Source organism: Pseudoliparis swirei, chromosome 7 (genome assembly GCF_029220125.1).
Source record: "Pseudoliparis swirei isolate HS2019 ecotype Mariana Trench chromosome 7, NWPU_hadal_v1, whole genome shotgun sequence".
In the NCBI taxonomy this organism is placed as follows: Eukaryota; Metazoa; Chordata; class Actinopteri; order Perciformes; family Liparidae; genus Pseudoliparis; species Pseudoliparis swirei.
In genome coordinates, this window is record NC_079394.1 from 25694859 (window position 1) to 25717739 (window position 22881).

At 44.9% G+C, this 22881-nt stretch overlaps 1 protein-coding gene across 6 annotated transcripts; it reads right to left on the bottom strand.

Annotated features, from left to right (window-relative positions):
• Window positions 1-807: 807 nt before the first annotated feature.
• atxn2 (ataxin 2) lies at window positions 808-22041 on the bottom strand. 6 transcript variants are annotated; one of them, XM_056418007.1, is made up of 26 exons: window positions 21522-22039; window positions 19835-19865; window positions 19429-19488; window positions 18942-19013; window positions 16736-16886; window positions 15846-15860; window positions 14127-14251; window positions 13844-13935; window positions 13404-13592; window positions 11866-12038; window positions 11295-11519; window positions 9509-9694; window positions 9013-9171; window positions 8388-8483; window positions 8226-8296; window positions 7783-8135; window positions 7443-7506; window positions 7219-7365; window positions 6511-6528; window positions 5837-5903; window positions 5100-5293; window positions 4562-4688; window positions 4255-4446; window positions 3821-4032; window positions 3080-3257; window positions 808-1695 (listed from the first exon to the last, which is right to left on the bottom strand). In XM_056418007.1, exons 1-26 carry the CDS (start codon window positions 21635-21637, stop codon window positions 1667-1669), a joined length of 3342 nt encoding a protein of 1113 aa, XP_056273982.1. In that variant the 5' UTR covers window positions 21638-22039; the 3' UTR covers window positions 808-1666. The 6 variants fall into 6 exon arrangements, with proteins under 6 accessions (XP_056273982.1, XP_056273981.1, XP_056273985.1 ...); XM_056418006.1 differs by having other exon boundaries at window positions 5831-5903; XM_056418010.1 differs by lacking the exon at window positions 21522-22039 and adding an exon at window positions 20433-21340 and having other exon boundaries at window positions 5831-5903.
• Window positions 22042-22881: the final 840 nt, after the last annotated feature.

A 22881-nucleotide genomic window follows, 5' to 3' on the forward strand; every position in this document is an offset into this window, starting at 1 on the left:
CCCACCTCACAGGTGAGGCTCATTAGCAGCCTGTCAGTCAGAGAGCAGAGAACACGGCACCAGGACAACTGAGCCTCATTGAATAAAGCTGAGATTGTTCTGGAATGTTTGATGTATAACACGTGGGTATGTGTCACATGAAAACGCCTTTAAAAGGTGAATTTAAATTTGTTTGTAAAATGTATAAAATGAGCCCAGCCTCCAGAGGGTTAACGTGAGATATTTGAATGTCAGTCAGTTTACCAAGGCCACTGGTTCTGCTGCTGTTCAATGTTAAAGATGACAGGACCAATGGGGTCTCAATATACTTTTTTACTAATCTAATGTTTCACTGAAGAAACAATTTATCATCCACAATATTAAATACCTCACTGGCACTTTAGAGGTAGGAACCTCTTTGAAAACACAGCTCTGTGTGAAGTTTGGTCTTGAAAAAGAATGAACTTTTAACTTTTAATCGCGATTAATGAATTTCAAAATGTGCGATTATTTAGTTAATTTTTTTTAATCGATTGACAGCCCTAATAAATATATAAATATCTAATTAATTTCCCAAAACAACTGGTTTTGTCTGTCAGCCGTAACTTGAATTATAGTTATAGAATATCAGTACGTAAAGTTCAGGTGAATGAGTGTTTATTATGTTATTATTATTTGTGAATGTCCCGTGTGTGTTGGCTGCTTGTTTTGTTGTGATCTACTGAACACAACATTGTTGTATGTTTGAGTATTTCGGGCATCAGGACTGATTGGAACCCCTCAGACGTTTTACGGTGATGCTGCACGATGCAATGAAACCACAGGAAGCCGTTTTTAAAACTTTTTTATTGTTTTTTAATTTTTTTGCTCATTTTTTAAATTATTTATATTATCTACAAAGTAAAAGTTTTAACTTAAAAGTTACATACGGGTCAGGTGAGAAGTGGGATCTGATCACCTCACCCATTATAATTTCATAAATAACATCTCCTGTCCTCTTGGCTGCTAAAACATGTTTATTTCACAGGAAGCTTCTTGTCATGTTTCTTTTTTTTTTAGTTTGGTTAGAAACCTGTCATGTAGTCTGGAAACAAACACGGCACATAGCAGCGGCAATAAACAGTAAGATTAATACTGTCTAAATGTTGGAAGATCTTTCTTTCAGAGCTCCTCAGAACAAGGTGCAGACAAAATACGAGTTCCAGTTGAGTTTCCTCTTCACTCACGATTAGTTTATCTCTCTCCCGTCTCGCTCGGCACGCCCACTCAAGTTGCAATTTGGGACCCCTGAAAGCGTGTGGGTGGTTTGTGTTGTGTTCATCCATGTGTGTGTGTGTGTGTCTCTATTGGCGGATGTCTGCATGGGATAGGGGGGGCAGGGGGGAGGAGTGTGTGTGTGTGGGGGGGGGGGGGGGTTGAATATGAGCAGTCTTGTCTGTTAAAACTCTAGCTTGTTAAAACATGTCACTGCATCAACCTGATGAACTTTCTCTTATTGCCTCGGCTGGGCAGAAAGAGGAGGAGTAAGAAGGGGGGGGGAGGAGAAAGAGAAAAGCTGATGTGAAGCATGTGAGGATGAGGAAGGAGGAGGAAGGAGGAGGAGAGGGCGGGCTCGAGTTCTCTTCGTCCTGGTGATTGAGGCTCTGGTTGAGAATGAGCGGGTCCCTCAGCTCACTGGAGCCTCCGCCTACAGCTGCTGCTGATGGTGGGCTTGCACTAAGGAGGGCAGACACAACGGGACACGCAGAGTTATGATTTACAGATTATCCACAATTAAACAGTTATGGATTAGATCTTGGTGAAGAAAAAATTTAACGGGTTTTGCTTGCTGTAATAATTTCCAAAAACTTAAAGATACCCAATGTCGGCATATTGGCTATACATGCACGTTGGATTACATTTGGAGTAAATGTGTGCAATGGAAACGATTCATTTTCAAGAATCTTTTAATTTGATTTTACTTTTAAAAAATAAAAAGCAACTGGCAGATTATTTATCGTTATAATATATATATATTATATATACATATATAAGTATATATATATTATAACGATAAATAATCTGCCAGTTGCTTTTTATTTTTTGAAGGTAAGATTACAAAAAGAGGCATTTCAGATTTATATATATTTTTTTATCATTTAATAGTAAATAAATAAATATTGGCAGATAAATAATATATATATATATAATTTATTTATTTTTATATTTACTATTAAATGATTCGAAAGAAACTGATCAAATCCAACTTAATGCTGATTATATATATATTAATTTTTTTAATTGCCAGTCCTCAAAATAAGAGACCATCCTGCATCAGAGTTTGTTTCATACATCGACCTCAGACCAAAAGGCCTCATGGTCGCTCCTCCAGGTACATACCTGCAAACTCATGAGGGGTGAAAAAGGTGACAACGGGGGGGGGGGGTGCAGGTGGTTTTTTTCTTTTTGTCTCCACACCACATCCACGTTGTTTGATGACACCTCAAAGCTTCTATAACTACGGTCTTTTGATTGTTCTGACCGCAAATCTAAATAATAACAAACATTTAAAGAAAAAAAGGTCCTCTGAATAATTCAGTGATCGGGCCCTAATAATAGTAATAACAACTTTACATTATCATTATATATAATATGGTTAAAGTCGTTCATGAACCAACTTCCTATTTTTTTTGGTAGCCTACTTGTGTGCTCTGCTGAGCTTTGAGCCTGTTCCATGATTCTGTTCGATGAACCTGTTCCTGTTCCATGAGTCTGTTCCTGTTCCATGACTGTTCCATGAGTCTGTTCCAGGAGCCTGTTCCTTCGACGTGTCCCATCAAAGATGTTTTATTGCGAAGATCACCACATCGCATGTTCTCCTTGTCTCACTCCAATCTCATAAACGCCGGCCGTCCAATGTAACCCCCCCCCCCCCACCCCAAAACAAAAACTCTTCGGATCTACACTATTCACGTGGATGACCTATTTTGATTTCAAAACTGCGAATTTCGCCGAAAGGTGACAAGTTTGCAGGTATGCAAGGTAGCCGTGATGCAATTGGCAACATACACACTCCTGACTCCACCCTGCAGCGGTGCGTCGCTAGATGAATCAAATGTACCTTGTGGATGTGCCAGGTAGGAGAAGTGTGTGGTGGAGGAAACGGGTATGGGGTTGAGCGCATTCTGGGGCATGGGGGGCTGCGGCCCACCTGGAGGACCCGGGGTCGCCATCAACATCATGGTGGGGTGGGTCTGCCCCGGGTGGTGGGACTGCACCATACCAGACTGCATATGGGCCTGCGTGTGAGAGGGGGGCATGTTTGAGAATATGAAACAAAGGAGTGGATACAGTTAGGACCAGGGCCTGTGGAGGGTGGAATGAACCGAGACATCGCATGTTGCCTTCCTGTGGCGAACTCCACGAGTCGCTGCTCAGACTAACTGAACGTAGAACTAAGCGCTCACTTTTTGCCGGCGTTCTGCTGATTTCTACCATGAGAGCGCGAAGAAAGCCGGAGTGGCGTCAGGCCATGACAGAAATACACCGTCAGAAATGTTTCCTCCCAATAAGTTTTAAATGTAATTAAGGAACACTCAAATATAATGTGGGGTTTCAGAAGTGCTCCTCAACGAGTAATCAGTGCAGCTCGAGCTTCGGGCTGCAGGACAGTCAGTGAGCTCAGGTGTTGCTATGAAGGCTCTCTGTGCCGACCATAAAGCACTAGACCTGGCAACCTCACACTAAAGCACTAGACCTGGCAACCTCACACTAAAGCACTAGACCTGGCAACCTCACAGTCGCCCCCGTGTGGTCTTTCTGCCCAGAACCAGTTCTGCCATGACGGCCCGCGGTGACCTACCTGCTGCACGTGCGCCATGTGATTGTGGTTGTAGCCGTGCTGCACCTGCTGCGGGTGGATATAGACGGTCTGCTGGGCAGAGGGGAACGATGCCTGGGGAGACTGGGGGTTGGGGCCCGGGGTCATGGAGGGAGGGGTGGGGGCCAGGGCAGAATACATCTGCTGCTGTTGGGGCTGGTTGGCCAGGTGGAGGGCCTGGGCTGCGGCCGCCGCTGCAACACACAAACACAGTCATGGACACACAATACGACTACACACAATACTAGAGCTCCACTGGACACCGGGCGTCGGCCAGATTGCTGACCCCTGCGAGGGAACACAACCTCCGGGGCGCCTGAGCTGCCTGATGCGTAGTCACATGACATCGAGAGTTCCAAAAACCATCTGTGCTTATTGGCAGAAGTGTCCATGAAGCGTGAAGCAGGCGGCCTCACCTGCTGCCGCCTGCTGGTGCTGCTGGTGCTGGACCGGACTGGCAGCTGGGTGGTTAGGAGGACCTCCATGCTGTTGTGGACCACCCTGCTGGCCTTGGCCTGTCGGTGTGGCAGAGGGCTGGGGGTGCTGCGCGTGAGGGTGCAAGGTGGCGTTGGGGTGGGGGTACTGCTGAGGCATTGGCCCTTGAGACACTGAGACATTAGGGATGACATGTTTATCAAAAAACGGCACCAAAAAAATATGGCCTGCACGCTTCGGTCCACAAACGAACACACACACACACACACACACGGTGCCCCGACTTACCATACATGGTGTGTGTCTGCTCTGGGTACTGTGTAGTTGAGGAAGAGACGAGCGTGGGTTGGCCGTGTGTGGGAGGAGCCATCATCCTGGCACCGCCTTGCATTACCGGACTGAACACATGCTGCGCCTGGGGAACAGACAGGAGACGGCACCAGCATTAGAGCCTGAGTGTGTGTCTGAGCCTGAGTGTGTCTGTGTGTGTGTGTGTGTGAGTCTGAGTGTGTGTCTGAGCCTGAGTGTGTGTGAGTGTGTGTCTGTGTGTGAGTGTGTGTCTGAGTGTGAGTGTGTGTCTGAGTGTGAGTGTGTGTCTGAGCGTGTGCCTGAGTGTGAGCGTGAGTCTGAGCGTGAGTGTGTGTCTGAGTGTGAGTGTGTGTCTGAGCCTGAGTGTGTGTCTGAGCCTGAGTGTGAGTGTGTGTCTGAGCCTGAGTGTGTGTCTGAGCCTGAGTGTGTGTCTGAGTGTGTGTGTGTCTGAGTGTGAGTGTGAGTGTGCGTGTGCTGGTTACAGGTACAGAGGAGCCTCTGAATGCTACAACCTTACCTGTGACTGGTAGTGGGTCATCTGCTGGACCAGTGGCTGACTGGTGAACTGCTGCGGGCTGCAGGTGAAGTACTGGGCAGAGTAGGCGGGGCTCTGTGCTACAATGGGGGGTCCGGCCGCCGTCGCCGGGTGCATCATGGTGGGCGTGCCTGGCGGGTGGTGCTGGTCTGACCTCTGCTGGGGCATGTTGGGAACTGAAGAATCACGTAAAGAGATCTCATCAACACCCCTCAGTCCACAAGCAGACGGGCACATGGAGGAGTCCGAAAAGGTCATGTGTGGTTTTAAACGCCATTTACAACACTGGCCTGCAAAGAAGACAACTTACTATCCATCTATGGATTAAAAAAAGAAGAGATAAGCTTTCTGAAGATGAGAAGCACTTGGTCAGAGGACTCATTTCTATAGCCTTTCCGCTTGTGGAAGTCATTGACGCGCGTGATGAGGCCCACATCCATGTGGCTCTCCAAGTTAAGAGCCGCCACATTGTCAACATCTCAAACATCAGCATCGAATACGTATTGTGCTCGCGTCGCCCTGTTGGTGCAGTCTCGATGGATTTCTTTCTTTCTGCCTGGGTGGTAAGAAGCCACCATATAGACTGGCTCGTGTCCGACTGTTGCTGTGAATGTGTTTACTGTGCGAGAGAGAGAGATAGAGAGAGAGAGAGAGAGAGGGGGGGTTGATAGAGGTGGGAGGAACATGAGAGAGAAGGCAATGGCTATTCTCACCTTTACCTGGTCTGTAGGGTTTAGACTGGCTGACTGTCATATGAGGCATCTGGACCTGGTACATGGCCGGAGACTGGCGTGAGGACGGGGACGAGGACGGCAGATGGGAAAGAAAAAAAACATGTTTACACTCACTCCTCTCGAAACACTTCAGCATTATTTCTACAAGAATAAAAACAAGTGAATTTTTGGGGTATCTGCGTGGGACTACATTTACTTCCCGTCTGTGGGGCTGGACGCCATCTATACAGCGTTTAGCATTAGTAGCCAACCCCTCACTGAATACATACAAACGGATATATTAAAAACCTTGTGCACACGCAAAATTGTGGGAATTATCTCCTGGGCCACGTGCATGTTCTATGGCCGTCCATCATCGGGCAGAAACAAGAGTTTTACAACTATGACCCAGACACTGCTCGTCATCTTCCATTCCTTCACTCCTTAACGTTCCACACCACGCATTCATCTTACAAACAGAGCTGCAGCAGAGAAACAAAGAGCCAATTGAAAGAAAGTAAAGTTATAAGTCCATCTGCAATGACAGTTTAGGATGAATTGCAATAAGAAGTTGGCAAACCAACATCTGATGGCATTTATTCAACAAGCAAGAAAAACATCCCAGTACTGATTGAGCTTAACAAAAACAAAAGGATTGAGAAAAAAAATAATTCACAAACCTTCCATATTATGCTTTTCTAATGGAGCGAGAGAGAGGAGGAGGAGGGGGGGAGAAAAGGAAAAAGAACCACTCTTTAGTTTTCAACCAAAGATATTTATCATTTACATGTGTCTGATGTCGGCTCACAAGGTTTTTCTTAAAGCAACACAGGGAAAATATACCACGGCTTTCATTAAAAATATGCTAAAAACCAGAATGAGTGCTCTGAGAGTTCTTAAACAGTCATGTGGTAAACACAGTCCGTATATTTCCTCCTTTCTTTAAATATTTATCAGCTCGTTATCCCAAATATGTTTTCATAATTCAGCAAAAATGACAAGTGAAGATGAGGGGAAAGAAAAGCCACAAAGTGATGACGAAGGGAACACATGCTCCGTGTGTGAAAAGGTGCACAAAGAAAGCTAAATGACCACAAATGAGTGCGTGCAGCCGATAACAATGAAGGAAAGGGAAGAAGCATTATGGCATGCATTGAACATGAATCAAAAATAGAAGAAAGAGCGGAAAACACCAACGAGAACAAACATGTCGGGAGACGTCGCGCAGATGGTTGTCGGGGATTTGTTCTAATGAGCCTTGCGTGCGAAACCGATTCAATGGGATACTCGGGGTGATGGGAAGAAACCAAACGGCTGTGGTCTTCGTACTCAAATGTCAGCATGCAGGTGTGTGTGTGCGTGTGTGCGTGTGTGTGTGTGTGTCTCACCTGCACTCCGGGGCTGACCGGTGTGAGGGGATACATCTGGGGGAAGCAGACCGTCTGGCCGTACATGGTCTGAGGCTGCTGGACCACGATGGAGGGGCTGGGCTGGCCCTGAGGCCGGGGGGGCGTCGGGGTGTTTGTCGGTTTGGGCTGATTAATAGAGACGGACGAGGAAGATGAGTTGCATAACAACCTCAAATCATGGTGATTGGGGGCACACGGCTTACCTGCGTATTGAACCGGGGTTTGAACTCGTTGGCATTTGGGTTTAAGGTTGACTTCCTCACTTGACTGCAGGAGGAGAACAAATAGAGACGACCGTGACATTTAAAATATCCCGTCGGAAAAACGATTGTTGTAATTACACTTTCCTTGAAAGACGCCATATTTTCCGAAAACGGCTGTGAGCCATTACTCAAATGGGAGTCAATAGTGCGTTTGTCTGCGACTATTTTCAGCAGTGAGCCAACGACAGAGCCTTCATTCATGGAGGAACAGGTCAAACATTGATGTGTTGTTGATTTAAATGTACGGTCCGTCTCAACCGTGCCGCCTGATTCCACTCACTCGTGCACCGCCTCCTTTTTCTCCTCCTTCTCTTCGTGCTTGGGTCCGCTGAACGAGGACGTCGCTGTCGTTTGAACGCCCTGTGACGTCACATCGAGTCCCGTCCTCTTTTGGTCAGGGGCTGACGGAGACAGGGACAGTGCGGCGGGGCTGCCCGGCTTACTGGCGTTGGAGGCGAACGGAGCAGAGGCCCCGACGGGGGCGCCGGCACCCAGCCCGACGCCACCGGCCTCGGCGCCCTCCCGGCCCGCCTTGGACGCCTTGTCCAGGGGAAGGTCTTTCGGCTTGTCTGCTGGATCTCTGGGAGGCTTCATCTGGTCAAAAGCAGCATCTGGGTTTGAACTGGACTGCAACTGGAGAAGGGAAGATGAAAACAAGAGCTCGGATGAGGCAGTGCGGCCTTTAGAAACCAGAGGTTTATGTCAGATCATCAGCACACTTACCCTAAAATCAACACTAAATTTCTTTAAATTATCTATTTGTTTTCTGTGATCTGGTGCCATAGAGGGGGGTCCTGTGAGGTGTGGAGAGATGGACACATGATTGAGGGTTTCAGTGATTACCAAATAGATCGTGAAAGTACTGCGACCGAGTGCGTACTGCACCTTTACAGACGCCTCTGGTGCTGTCCAGGGGCTTGATGTTTTCCTTGTTCGCGGTGGGGGAAGTCTGTCTCGTCTCATGGACACGACACTCTTTAGCTGCAACAGAAGGACAGTCGGTTGACTACCAGTGAAAATGCAGAGGGAGAATTTGTGAGCAGTTTCTCCCGGTGATGACTGAACCAACATCAAAATAAAGTACACACACACAACAATCAACAATGACCAAACACCACGCTTATCATGTGAAACATTACTATTGACCATCTGTGAAAATGTGCAATATTCTAATCTGTGCAATATTCACACATAACCTTCCTCCACCTCTCAAAATGTGCAATATCCCCATATATACCTCTCCCCTCTTTTCTTTTCACAAGCTAGGAACAGCACTCTGGACTAGCCTATTTATTAACATGTGCCCTCTCCTTTTTATGTTGAGAACCTGTTTATAAAACTGTATGTTATAGTGTACATACAGTTTATGTATAGTGTATATTTTTCTTATTATAGTGTGTTTTGACTCAGTACAATAATTCCAAAGTGTCTGGAATGTTGGTCTACGCACAAATGGCAAATAAAAACTTTGAACACACACACAGGGAGTGTAGGTTAAATTGAATCCTACCATCTCCTGAGGCGGCAACCATGTTGGAGGCGGAGCTAGCAGCAGTAGGAGCGGAAGCTGCTGCAGCAACCGTTTCGACAGGAGCTGGTCCGGTCTGGGGTGCTGGGAGGGAAGAGGCTCCGCCCATGCTATTTTGTCGGGGGGAGTGAGGTCTGTGCACTGAGGGGGGGGGGGGGGGGGGAAGAATTCATCACGTTTTAGTAAACACACTATGTCATTCTAAGTCACACCAACCAGCTTCTACATCTTTATTTACAGGCCCACCTTAGAGGATGAGTAGTGATGGGGTTAGTTTTTCCACCTGTTTGCATTCATCATACTATAAAAGTTATTTTTTTAATATCATGCAAGGCAGAAAAAGGTTGTTCAAAACTCACCAACCAGAGGTGATATACAAATATTATTTCTTATCTCCTTTGCAAATGTGTTCCTTAATGGAGTCGTTCATGCAGTTAGAAAAAAAAAGAAAAGAAAAGGAAAGCAAGAACTAATTTACCTCCACTAACCACAGAGGACCACGTGCCTCCAGAGGAACTGCTCCTGGGTGGTGGAGTCACGGGAACCTCTCCAGGGGCATTGTGGGAAATCATATCTGCTCCTGATGGGCCTCCAGTGGTCCGGCAGGGTGGCACTCTGTGAGCGCGAGGCGTCCGCTGGGACTTTGGAGACATCCTGGGTGGGGCTGGAGATGAAGAAAGACAGATGAGGTAAGACAGACTACTGCACACACACACACACACACACACACACACACACACACACAGACTGTGGATGTGAGGTAAACACGCTGCTCAGTCCGTGTCTCCCACAATCCTGGAGTGAAGGTTACTCTTTGAAACTAATCTCTATAAACACCTCTGCACTGATTACATCTCAAGATGTTTTAACCGACTCATCGCACAGGAGCTGTTATGAGGTGACATGCGTGTTAGTGGAGAAACGGCAGATGATCCTGTGAAGTGATCAAACGACACAACACACACACACACGACGCAAACCGCAGCCGAGCGACGGGACAGAAGAGAAATGGGGAAATGGAGGATAGAAGGAGAGGTGAAGAACCATGTTTAAAGAATTCACTGTTCAGCAGACGGCGGTACACCTGTGTGTCTTACAGGTGAAAGCTGGGTGCAACAAACATTCTCTGGCTAAACACGAGTTGAATATTCTGCCTCTTCAGTGTAAACACATTGGGAAAGCATAAACAGCATCCGTAAGATAAGGTAACATGTTTCAGCTCAGTACTCCAGCTCAGTGGAGTCAACACACGAGGGTTTGCTCACAGTTTCAACAGTTTGAGAGTGAACACGGCACGATGCTGCTCAACAGTGGACAACCAAAAGAGCATCCTCATGGAATATAATGGTGTGTAGAACCAACACCCCCTTCTTGATGTGTTAGGATACATTAGACTTAATTAAAGAGTAACTAAGTACTCTGTTGTTGCTGTCCTCCAGGGGTTGATGTGCTAACCCTGCTGCACTTGTGTGAGGCTTTGACTGCAGGTACCACGCTAGTGTACACAGAGATGGACTTAACAGACGTACAATGTTTTAAGCAGAAGAGTTGAAAAGAATCCATGATTGGAAGTCATGTATATTATATATATATATCCTTTTTTTTATTTTTTATGTTAAAGCGAATATTCCTACAATAATTACCAAACAAATCCAATGTGCTGGAGTACAGAGCACACAACACAAAATATCACAGTTACGCTCTGTATACGAGGCCCAACTGATGACGTGGTTTTGTGTAACATTTCCTCTTTTAAAAAGTGCCAATTCAAACCTTTGGTTGCATCTTTTCCATTCTTCATTCATAACTTATGAATGTTTCTTTTTTTTATTGCACCGAATAAGATTTCTGAAATGTCTCTTATTCTAATTGTTGTTGAATTTGTTTCCAATTATGAAACCGTCCCAACATTTAATTTAATTGGCTAAACTATTTAGCTATCTTTAATGCCTTCCTCGTGACTGCTCCTTGGTGTTTACCACAGCACACGTGTTGTGCAACCACATGCCGACGTAAAACTGCCTGACGCAGTCCAATGTCCCTTTGTACGGAAATTTAAATCAGCTTGAAGAAACAACTCCTCCCCCCCCCCCCCCCAGACCTGGGCAAATGTATTTCTGAAAGTAGTTTTCTTATTTAACTTTGATGACGCTTCTAACATCTTTCAATCTGATTACGATGGAATATCACTTCCAGATTGAACTCAACCCATCCACCTTCGACTCGTGCCTGTGCCCAGGTCTACGCCACATTGATGTGGGTACCTTCTGAAGACATGCGTTTGGGCAGAGTGGAGGCTGGCGACGTGGGCCCATGGTGGGAAAAGGAGGATGAGGAGGAGGGATAGGAGGGGTGGGATGAATGAGAGGGAGGCCTGGAAGGTCGAGAGGGGGGTCTGGAGGGTGGCCTGGTGGGCGTGGTCGCCCGTGGAGGCAGGGAGGAGGGGCGGGAGGAAGGAGACGGACAGGGTGAGGGCCAATGGGATGAACCTAAAAGAGGGAAGGACAAATGATCAAGGATGACAAACGGCAGATAACCAGTTAAAGTGGGGAAACAAAAAGGTAAAGCAGGAATTTAAAGAGGGTTGGGGGGGTTAATAAATATGAGAAAGAATGCCAAGGTAGAAATAAAATAGCTAGATATTAAATATAGTTCGATAAATAAACAATATGAACGTCCCAGAGACCCTAAACCAGGAAAGTGACCGCCGGCTTTTCATCAGTTACACAGGAGAGGACAACGGAGGAAATAAACATCTGCGTCGCTGAACCTTTGCACGCATCGTATACATAGGGCAGTGACCCCATAAGGTTGTGTGTGAGATACGAATCATACCTCCGTTAACCACCCTCTGGTCGGCCCCGGAGCTGGGACTGTAGTCATGAGGTCCTGGTCGAGGAGTCGGGGGTCCAGCCGAGCCCTGAGCCAGACGAGGTGAATTCTGACGTCCCGGTCCCCAGGACATCGCCTCCCGGTTCCTCTGACCTGGAGGAATGTACTTGTTCTCTCTGCAACGACACACACACACACACACACACACAGTTCAGTATCTAAAACAAAAGTCAAGATAATAAAGCGGAGGAATTCACTGTAAACTATTACACTACACCAAGTGCTTGTCATCAGCCAAAATGAGCATGTTTTCTTTAATTACCAAGGAAGTATTTGTTGTGTGAGCAGCTGCTGCTTGGTGACTTGGCTAGAACTACTTTGTCTCCCTTTCAGGCTTGAATATGCTTCTCAAGCCTACGCTTTTCTACTGCAGACCCACCCTATCCGCAAGCATTATGTACATATATTATGTACTTGAGCGCTCATCCGTGCATTAATATGGTGAGAGCTCAAGTCCTTCAATTCTGATATGCGGTGTATGATATGCTCCTACAAACATCTAAATAAGTATAGTGCAGGCCTTGCTGGTAAATATGTTCTTCTCCATGTAAAGCGTTTGTAAAATACCAAGCATGAATATTCAAACCAGGTGACTTTGCTGCATGGATATAAAAAAATAAAAAATAATGAGCAAGTATAAACTAAGTCAGTGTTTTCTATTAATAACCTAGACTGTGGCGGCCCACTAAAGTATTTACCATGGAAACTATTTGCCTCGATATTTCATTGAAATGCAAGTTCTCAAGTATAATAAAAGTACCTCAAAATGTGTACTTAATTTTAGTCCTCGAGTGGCCTGGATTTAAACTAGTTACATTCCACCACTGCTCGAACAAGAGCAGAAAATGACCACGGCTCGCCCTAGCATGTCCGAGGTCCACTCACTATTGTCTCACGGGATCTTGTGGGACTGACTGTTGCCGTGTTGTGCAGCTGCCTTTTTTTAAAGGAACTGGCATTGCAGCACAAACTAAGAGCCGTGTACAAACAATGAAGTGGGATATGAACGCCGAGCCACCGACAGTCTGCAAGTACATCATTCAGGGTTCAGACACATTTTGACCAAATTTCCATGACCATGAGCATGGTTAAATCTACACTTCCCTGGCATATTGGATTATCCCAACCTTTTCCCCGAGCTACTGTTGCTATGGTCACCGAAACCGTTCATTCACTCGCAGAGACAAAAAAACACCAACAAAATCGTTTGAGACCGTGTGCCCGCTTATATTCTGAGCGTCTCTCTTTAAAAAAAACATATAAATCATTTCAAACTCAGCGTAAATGATCATATGAATATAACACATGTCCATGACTTTTCCAAAACTTTTGGGACTTTTCCAGTCATGGAAATAAACATTTTATTAATCACATGATTTTTCCAGGTTTTCCATGACCGTATGAACCCTGATATTACAAGGACTACGCTGACCAATACAAGATCCATGAGTTGGGCCTATGTCTGTCTGTCCTGGTCTCACCTGCTGAGCGTATGAGTTTCCCTTTCGCCACGCACTACCGCAGTGTATTTCTCCTCCTCGGAGCGCTCATCGTTCTCCAGGGCCACGCGAGCCTTGTACGTGGCGCTGGCCTCGATCTCCTCTGCCAGCTGGGCCGCACGAGCTTCCCTCTTGAGGAACTCCTCAGAGTTGTCTCGCTCCAGGGGCACCCTGGGAAACGAGCGGCGGTCAGAACACTGCAACGAGGTGACTAGTGTCTCGGGAAGACCCCGAGGTAAATGGTCTTCCTTTTCGTCGCGGGAGGTCACACCATTAATACAAATAAAAACTGTTAGCAGTAGTACATGTACTGCAGTACTTTACCTCCATGCGGGAAAAGTCAACAAAAGTGAGCATATTTTAATAAAGAACATACACCGAGATGCGCAGAGAGAAACGTTCATGAACATAGAGAAGCTTACGTGTATGTGGACAGGCTGCTGTCATATGTAGACAAGACTCCATACTTCTCCTCGTTGTACTTGAACATGTCATTGGGGTCCCAGCCATTTGACTGAAATGAAGGGAGGAGCAGAGAGAGAATTTCACACAAGGGTCATAAACATATCATCAATACTGTGGATCAGATGACACGACCCATGGTTTACCCCTATACGTCAAATGAAAGTCCTCAACCCAAACCCCACCCTGTGAAGGCCTGTGTTCTATGAGCATCAATCCGTTCGTTGGGTCTTGTTTTCTTACCACGTCCGTATCCAGAGACTCGAGGCTGTCGGAGTTGTGAGTCTCCCCTCCGTCCCAGGGCTCGAGATCCTTCTCTTTATGCTCGCCATTGATTTTACCGCTAACTGCTGCATCTGTGAAGTTGTCTGCGGCGCAGACAAAGAACACATGCTTATGGACGGCAGGCAGCTCATGGTGGCATGTAGTCACACGGCTGCACTCTCGTGCCTCAGGAGCCGCGGGCTCTAGAAAAGGTATGTATGGGAGGTAGTTGTGGTTCACCAGGCGCACTCACAGCCAGACATGGGTCCGAATAGATTGGGGGGGGGAAGAGGGAAAAAAATCCTTTCAAAATAAAATCTGAGCATTTCTTTGAGCTGGCCCTGGTGAAGCCAACAAGTAGAACATGATCCAACACCGGGTGCCAGAATATGAAAAGATATTATTATGATTAAGATATAATATTCTCAACTGGAAGACTTTCATCCAAGATGAAATGTAGGCATCAGTGTTTACAATGTATTCTCCCACCCACATTGATTATTACGCACGACTATAGCAATACCTCGAAAGACCATAATGACATGGTAGGAAGGTCTGGGGCGTATATTTGTCCAAACTCTCAGGACCATTCACCGAAATCACTTTGGTTGGCACACCATCACCAGGGACAGGCATGCTCAAAGAAAAACACAAAATATATTTGAAAGGAAATCGAATCTCATGTGGACCCAGGTCTGCTGTCGCACTCTCTGAACTGGCACCAATGGGCAGCATGCATTAAGAATATCAGCCACCTGGAGTTAGCCGAGCCGAGCCATCCAACTCATTTTACAAAGTGCATTTAAGCAATCCTGCCACAGAGCTCGTTCAGAGATACGAGATTGGCACCGTGCAGAAAGTCGGACTATCAGGCCAGAACTATATGGGTAGAGGTGGCTGGTATGCTTTAAACATTCGGTCCAACGAGATTATTGTACATAAAATAAGGAACAATAACAAATCAAATGTGTGCATGAAGGGTAAGCAAACATGCATTTAGATGCCAGTCAATTATTTGTGCTCGTGCTCAATCTGTTGCTTTTAATGGAATCGTACTCATGCTTATTATTTCCTTTTCCATCTAGCTCTGATTTCTACGGAGCGCTGGTGCAGTACGTTTTGAAAGTAACACAACGCTCTGATGTTTCTGGCTACGTACATGCTCCAATTGTGCTTGGGCCGTAAGCACAACATGAATTAGTTAAAATAATTTATATATATATATAAATAAAATATTTCAACTTAAAATGTCAGCTTAATACCAAAACTACCGTTAGAAGCATTAGTTTACTACTTTAAACGTTTCACACTGAGCTGTACATCTCCCACGCACAATCAGATTCCCCAAACGTGATCATAAAGCAACACATATGTCGAAGGCAATGATCACGATACGCTTGAGCGTCTGCTGACCTCTAAAGTAAAAGCTCAACCACGCTGTGCATGACGGAGCACGGGGCACACCTCTTCCACCAAAAGCAACATCCAGCCAAAAGATAACTAATAAAAAGATGGCACAAGACCGACTTGGATCTAACATTTGATTTGTATTCTTAGGTTATGTAAAAGAATTGATCCCCAAATGATATAAAAACTTGGATTTGAAGCAGCAACAAGTAGCAAAGATGAGACCCCAGCCTCACAAATGAGTTTTAAATGCATACAGTTGTGCAAGAGGATAAAACAACCATATATTACCTGTGTCAGACGAGACTACACCATCGGAGAGGAGAGAGACAGATGACAGAGTCAGAAGATGGACTTACAGATAGAATCACTGACTGGTGATGACACCAAGCGGTCAATCTAATTTTTTTACAATTTTAGTGTCGTTTATATGGATTTATTCAAGCCACATGTCCTTTATTTCTGCTCTTAAGTTGATGAACAAAAAAGAAATCACAGGTACCTTGAAAACAAAGATGGCATTTCTATTTGCAGATATAAACACATTTAAGTTCCCCAACTTATTGACTGAGAAACACAGAATCAGTAGCATTAGCAATGGTGCTTTAGATGTTTTACTTTTCCAATATGGGTTTAATTTTCCAGTCTGTCCGCAAGCTTTCAATTTAACAACTATTTTATTTTACAGGTCGCATCAGGGTTGCGAGACTCCCACCCTTTTACCCGTTTACTTTTCAGAAGAAAAAAAGACCCTTGAGGCCATTATCATTCAAAGAACAATTTTACGGCTCAAGATCAAGAAGATGAAGACGACTCGTTCAGCCTTCATCGAGTGTCCTTGCTGCGGCTGGGCAACCTCCGGACCAATCAATAGATCACATTAGCCTTCAGTGACCGGCCACTCGGCGCAGATACACGGGATTTAACTCGCGGCGGAGCCTCTGTGACATCAAGGTGGTGAATACAGACTGAATCGGATAAAAACGTTGTGCCTATGCACTGATGGATTATTACTCCGGCCTGCGTTTATTTTTCTGAACGTGGAATGAAAAGAAATTGGCAAACTTGCCCTTTACATTGTGAATGCTTCATGGGTTTTCAGTATGTGCACGACTAGGTCTACATAAAGACTGCATTTGTGTATCTAGGTAATATTTGTCAACACAAAAGGCCCTTCGTACCTTTCCTGGCGAAATTCAGGTCCACATCTTTGAAGGTCACCACGACAACATCTGAGGCCTTGAATATGATGCTCTCCACAATATCCTCTTTCCTGGGAGCTATGCTCGGCTCTGGGCTCTTTCTGTGGGCTGCATCCAACACCACGTCACACTAAGGGGGAAAGTTATGTCTGTGATTAAAGGGGAATCTCAAATACAGACACCATGCAGTGTTTCCTCCAAATCCAGTTACACAGTAGCTGGACAGGCAGAACATGGATTGGCAATCATCTTAATAATTCATTAACTTCTCAAGTAAACAACTCCAAACATTCTCTCATTCCAGCTTCTCAGAGCATTTTCTGAGTTTTTATTATCTACATTATAGCATTGTGATTTAAATATCTTTAAACTTCTTCATGAATATTAATTAAATATCTCATTTTGAACTGTTGGAAAAGGAAGAAGTCACCTTGGGCTGAGGAAATTTGGGGCAGACTTTTCCCCTTACTTTGACATAAATGATGAACCAATTAATGAAACGAAAAAGCGATAGATTAAAGGATAATAATCCTGACGGGCACAATCGGAGAAAAAAAGTTAATTAAATCACTTGCAGTGTTTAATTGGAACAAAACCCTGCAATCTTGGCCCAGATGGAGGAGCTTGTGACCTAAAATGTCCCCAAATCAACAAGTTTTACAACAACTAGCACATTATAAAAGAAAATTTAAAACACAAGCCCTGCAACCAAACAATAGACTGTTGTAAGAGACTGTGTACAGAGGAGTGGTGAATATTTCAGAATGTTTGGATTGTGCACACTGAGGTAATAAAAATCAAATGTGAACCTTTGTTTTGGACTCAAAACAAAAGGGGTGTGCCAGAAACATAATTGAGTATATTTTGGAGTGTCCGGCCAGCCGTATTCCCCTTTCAGTAACAACCTTATAAGAGGTGGGCGAGCCGGGTGTGAAAACAAGGGATAACGCACGCGTTATTGACATCCCATCAAGAACTTAAAGCCAAAGTATCTGCACAGAAAGTTCTTCCACTGCTCCGGTTAAGCTGTTCATTTGCGCATAATTAAACTTCCCCAGAAGGCAAACATTTGAGAATATTTTAACCTAAAAGGGAAGATGACGGGCCACATACCTCTCCACCTTAAAAGGAAAGATGGAAAGGACGATCCTTGCTAGGGTTGGGTACCGGAACCCGGTGCCAATGTGGTACCGGTTCCAATACAACCGGTATTACCCGGACCGAAACGCAACGCCGATTGAAATTGAAAAAAACTATTGTTGTGAACTTCTCTGGTGACTCCGCCCTGTCAGCAGGTTACGAGCCTCTCATATTTAACTTTGACAGCGGAGGCTGCGCCGTGTGTGACTAGTGAACCCGTGTCGAGCACACCAGCGTCAGGCTGGGCGCGATGGGGAGGCCGTCACCGGTCCCCCTGAACACGTGGAGACCGATTATGACGAGCAGCCTGAACTCAGATTAGTACCGTATCGTTGATTGCAAGTCTTGCATTCATAAAAGTAGCCCAAGAAATAATAAATTATCCATTATAACCATGTTTAAGCGTGACAGTCTGCTAGCAGATGTGTTGGTGTACAGCGATCCCGGCTGTATACCCGGTGTTACCGGGAATATAATGACTGAGGAATAAAGACCGTGGGGTGTCACTTTGTTTCAGTGTAACTCGCTGTCAGAAGCAACACTGTATTTGTCACGTGTCATCTTCAGTACCTCTGATTGGTTGTTCTCTTTGCCCATCAACACAGTGACAGGATTAACCCTATAAAGTCTGCACATGACAATACATATCACATCATATAACGGAGAACATATATTGTGTATGTTAACAGTCTGATATCCGTTGTGTGTCAGTGCTCCATGATAACGGCTTCTACAGGGAATATGGCCGAAGAGGTTTTTAATGTCCTCATTGTGCATTTAAAAAAAAGAATCGGTTCAGGCACCGTTTAGGCACCGGTATCGTTTTAAAAGTACCAGTTTAGCACCGGTATCGGAAAATACCCAAACGATACCCATCCCTAATCCTTGCCCCCGCCACCTCAGGGTGAAGCAGTTATTGAGTGCTGCCTAGGCACTAACTTCCCAGCATAGTAATCAATAACCAATAGTGCTGCTACTAACGCAATCACACATCAAGCTCCATATTAGCACCTATACAAAACACTGTACAATGTGTTATCCTTACCTCTGGACCGTATGTCTTGAACACTCCTTCATAGACCGTTCCATTTTTCACTTTCAGCTCACACTTGGTCCCCTATGAATAAACAGGGGTATCGTTATTCATTGTGTGCTATCTTCGTGCAATTAAAAGTGTGAATGTCAATTTTTTTTAAAGACAGAAAAAACCATCTGCTGTGAAAAAGACAAATGATTGATCAATCTCTGCTTTTTTTATGCAACCAGCTGCCTTGACAGATCACACAGGCTTTGCTTACAGCAGCGTGGCCACTTTGTAAGAAACGGCATGGAGGGGAAAACTGCAGTCCATACTGCCGTTAGAAATGTATATACAGTAAGCATAATTCACATGTTTTATTCAAACAAGTTTATTTATAATGGTGCTAATTTTTCTATTATTATGTCATTAGTCTTATATGCCTTCAGAAGGGCCGACTTGACATATCTGAAACATCGACTAAGAAAAGAAAAAAGAAACACAAGAAACATACCACCACTGAAGTCAAGACATGGACCATCCTCATATTTGCATATACACCATTGAAAATGACCTAAAGAAAACAAACAGTTAAATGCTGATTTTCCCCATATGCAAAGAAATAAATATGCTTCTATATAGGCTCTGACGTGTAAGTGACACCTATTGGACATTTCTACCATTAACAATTCATAACAATAACAACTTTTAAACTATATTACATGCCTAAAAAAACATGGCATTGTATTCAAATCACTGCACAGAATGCATACAAATAAGGGGGGGGGGGATTTTATAAAAGAAGACTCCTTTAAAAAAAGAAATGACAGCAATTAGGCTTACTACACTTCTAATGACACAATCCCTTCATCGCATTAAAGCTATTTCCCACAGACTTAGGAGAATGAACGGTTACTTACTGCTGCAGGGCTTTTACCACTGTGTCTTCCCCTGGAAAGGAAAAACAAAATGGCATTAGTCGTCAAACTTGACATCGCCATTAGCGCCGAAGTTACTGCTAGCATACCAACACAAAGGCCTCTCTAATGGAGGCAACTCCATTAGAACTGGATGTTATAAATCTCAAGAGGTGCTGGTGCAACTCCATGATGGTGCCTGAACTGCTGATTGACATCTTAAAAGGGGGAATCCCAAGAAACATCAAATTATCCAATAGGATCTACATTGATCCCCTGAAGTCTTCTGTATTATAGAAATATAATCTACATTGAAAATGTCTTCTTTAAAAAAAAAAAAACATGAGCACATATTTGATGCAATGTATGCAATTAAATTCCCTACAGATTGCAGGGTATTTTGCTGGCTGGAATGATGTTCAACGGGCGGTAAGCCAAACACCACTGGAGGATCCTACTTCTCTTTTTTTCCCGAAGCATGTCCTAAAATGCACCTTGTTCAGCAGCTGGCACATGGCCAGGCTTACACACTTAAGTCGATGTGGGCAACGGCCACTCTCCCTGCAACACATCTGCCTTGCTAGAGGAGTAATGTACTCGCCTGGATTCGGTTCATCGGTATGAAAATAAAACCAATCCACGTGATGTCGAAATTAAATCGGTTTTGGTTTCGCGTGTCCAACTGGCCCGATGGCGTTTCACTCCATCTTCGCCCGGCCTAATGGACGAACCTGCGCAATGAATGGGACGGACTGTGGTGGTGACCGGTGAAGAGAGAGAGCCCCACCAAACGAACACCGCCGACATGCACGATACGCATGCAGCTTTTCTGCACCGACGGTGCGCGTTCGCCTGTATATTAGGACGACGTGAACCGAAATGTCATGCTTCAAGGACATCATTGCACGGGCAACAACGTCAAGGTTGAAAGCCCATCGGTCTATAATTGCCCCTGATCCTCCTTCTCTTCCTCCTCCGCCCCATTATTTCGTGCACCCACACGTTTAATATCAATTTCTCGAGGGGAAAAAAACCCGTTGCAGCAATGTTGCGGTAATGTTGCGGTAACGTACCGACCCAGATGACTGTGGCATGAAAACAAACACACACACACACACACACACACACACAGCGGGATTTTTCTCGCCATTTGCCTGGTTAGCTAAGGCTAACCGCGGTGAAACTGAACGAGGCAATTGCACTGAATTACAAGCATGGGCTGTCAAACGGCTAATTAACGCCGTTAGCCGCCGCGGCTCCGAACCGATAGTAAACCGATATCAGCAACTTGGTGAACAGCATCAGCGCAACGCGCGTGCCGGGTGAAATGATGCCCGTTAAAACATGCATACATAGACAACCAGAGACCACGCGATACATTTCATCCAGCCTGCAAGCGGAGGCAACATATCAAAATTGCAACGCGATCGGGGCGAGCGGCGGACAGGCCTCGCTAGCTCAACTGCATCGCGGTGCGCGAGGCGGCCAGCGCGAGGCGGCCAGCGCGTCGCGAGGCCCCGCGCACAACGTTCACGGTTGCGTACTACTTTTCGGACCTTTAACGGGAGTGTCATCTCTCAAAACCGCCCCCGGTCGGCGATGACCGCGTGCGGGTGTTGAAAGAGAGTCACGTGATCCCCGGCTGATGCGTTTTTATTTCGCTAAATTAGCGTTTACAATTTTCACCGACCTGCCCAGATTCTGTCGTCCCCCACCGCTTCCTCCCGCACCGGAGGAGGTGGCGGCGGCACCAGAGGTGTTGCCACCGCCGGGCTTGCTGCGATTTCCACCGGCCTTCATTGACATGGCGATCCCATAAAACACAGCGTCTTAAAACGACCGGCTTCCAACCGCAATTTCTCGACGATGTAACGCTGTCTAGTTACCAGCGTAACGTCAACGGCAGGTCTGTCTAGCTACCAGGGTAACGTGCCTTTGGAGGGTGATGCTATGCTAGGAAAACTAGCTTGCTAACAGTTGCTATCTAGATTAGCAATCTCTACAATTCCTATTAAAACCGAAACAAATAGTATTTAAAAAAGATAACGAGCGCCAATTACTCTTCCAAAACGAACAGGGGTGCTAAACCTCTTGTCAACACGTTGTGCAATCCTAAACCAAAAAATCGTTTATCTCAAAACAGGGTTTACAGCTATCTCAGGTTCTTTCCGTTGCTAACAGTGAAAAGACCAAAACAGTCTGAAAGGGGACAAAAAACCAGCGGAGGGATATATGAAAGGCGTAGCGGCTCAAAACGAATAACGACCGCCAACTATTTCCACACTGAGTTCTTTGACAACCATTGATCTGCTAAACAAAATACAAATGTGATCATATTTAATTTGTATCACCAAAGAAACGTATAGATAATCGTTTGTTTCGCAAAATTATACATACAACATGGCACTATTTTCAGGAAGTCCCCACATCATCGACGGCTGTTTTGTGGCATCCACGTGAGCCGGCGAAGAAACGACATACACAGGCGCTCACGCGGAGAAGCCAGAGAAACGCACTATTTACACGCTGCTTGTGTGTGATAAGATGTCGATTACAATATGACTGCCTGATGAAGATGACATCTTGCAAATAATAAAATGGACATTGATACAAGTAGTAAGATGTGTATGTAAATCGCCCTAAAAGCATATTATATTTTAAAATAATACACACTAATGATTGTGTGTAAATACAATATACATTTTGTCCACATGTGTAGAAAACAAGCAAGGAATTCTTATTTATTGTAGGTGCCTTTTGTATGCACTGAATTGAATAATGTGCATTAAATGTAAGGCTCCTGATATAATTGATTTACAAATGTATACTGTGTGATTAAATCTAAATCTATTGTAAAAACGTGTCTTTTCCTTGTGTTATACGTATGTGTATATGTGTATATATATATATGTTATATATAACTGTTAGCACAGTTTGCTGTGAGTGGCAGGAAATCAAACACAATATTACCCATATATGTGGGTATTTAAGTAAATATTAATTAATGCCATTTCATGGCTGTCCCCATAGCCAGCTACCAGGTAATGCTT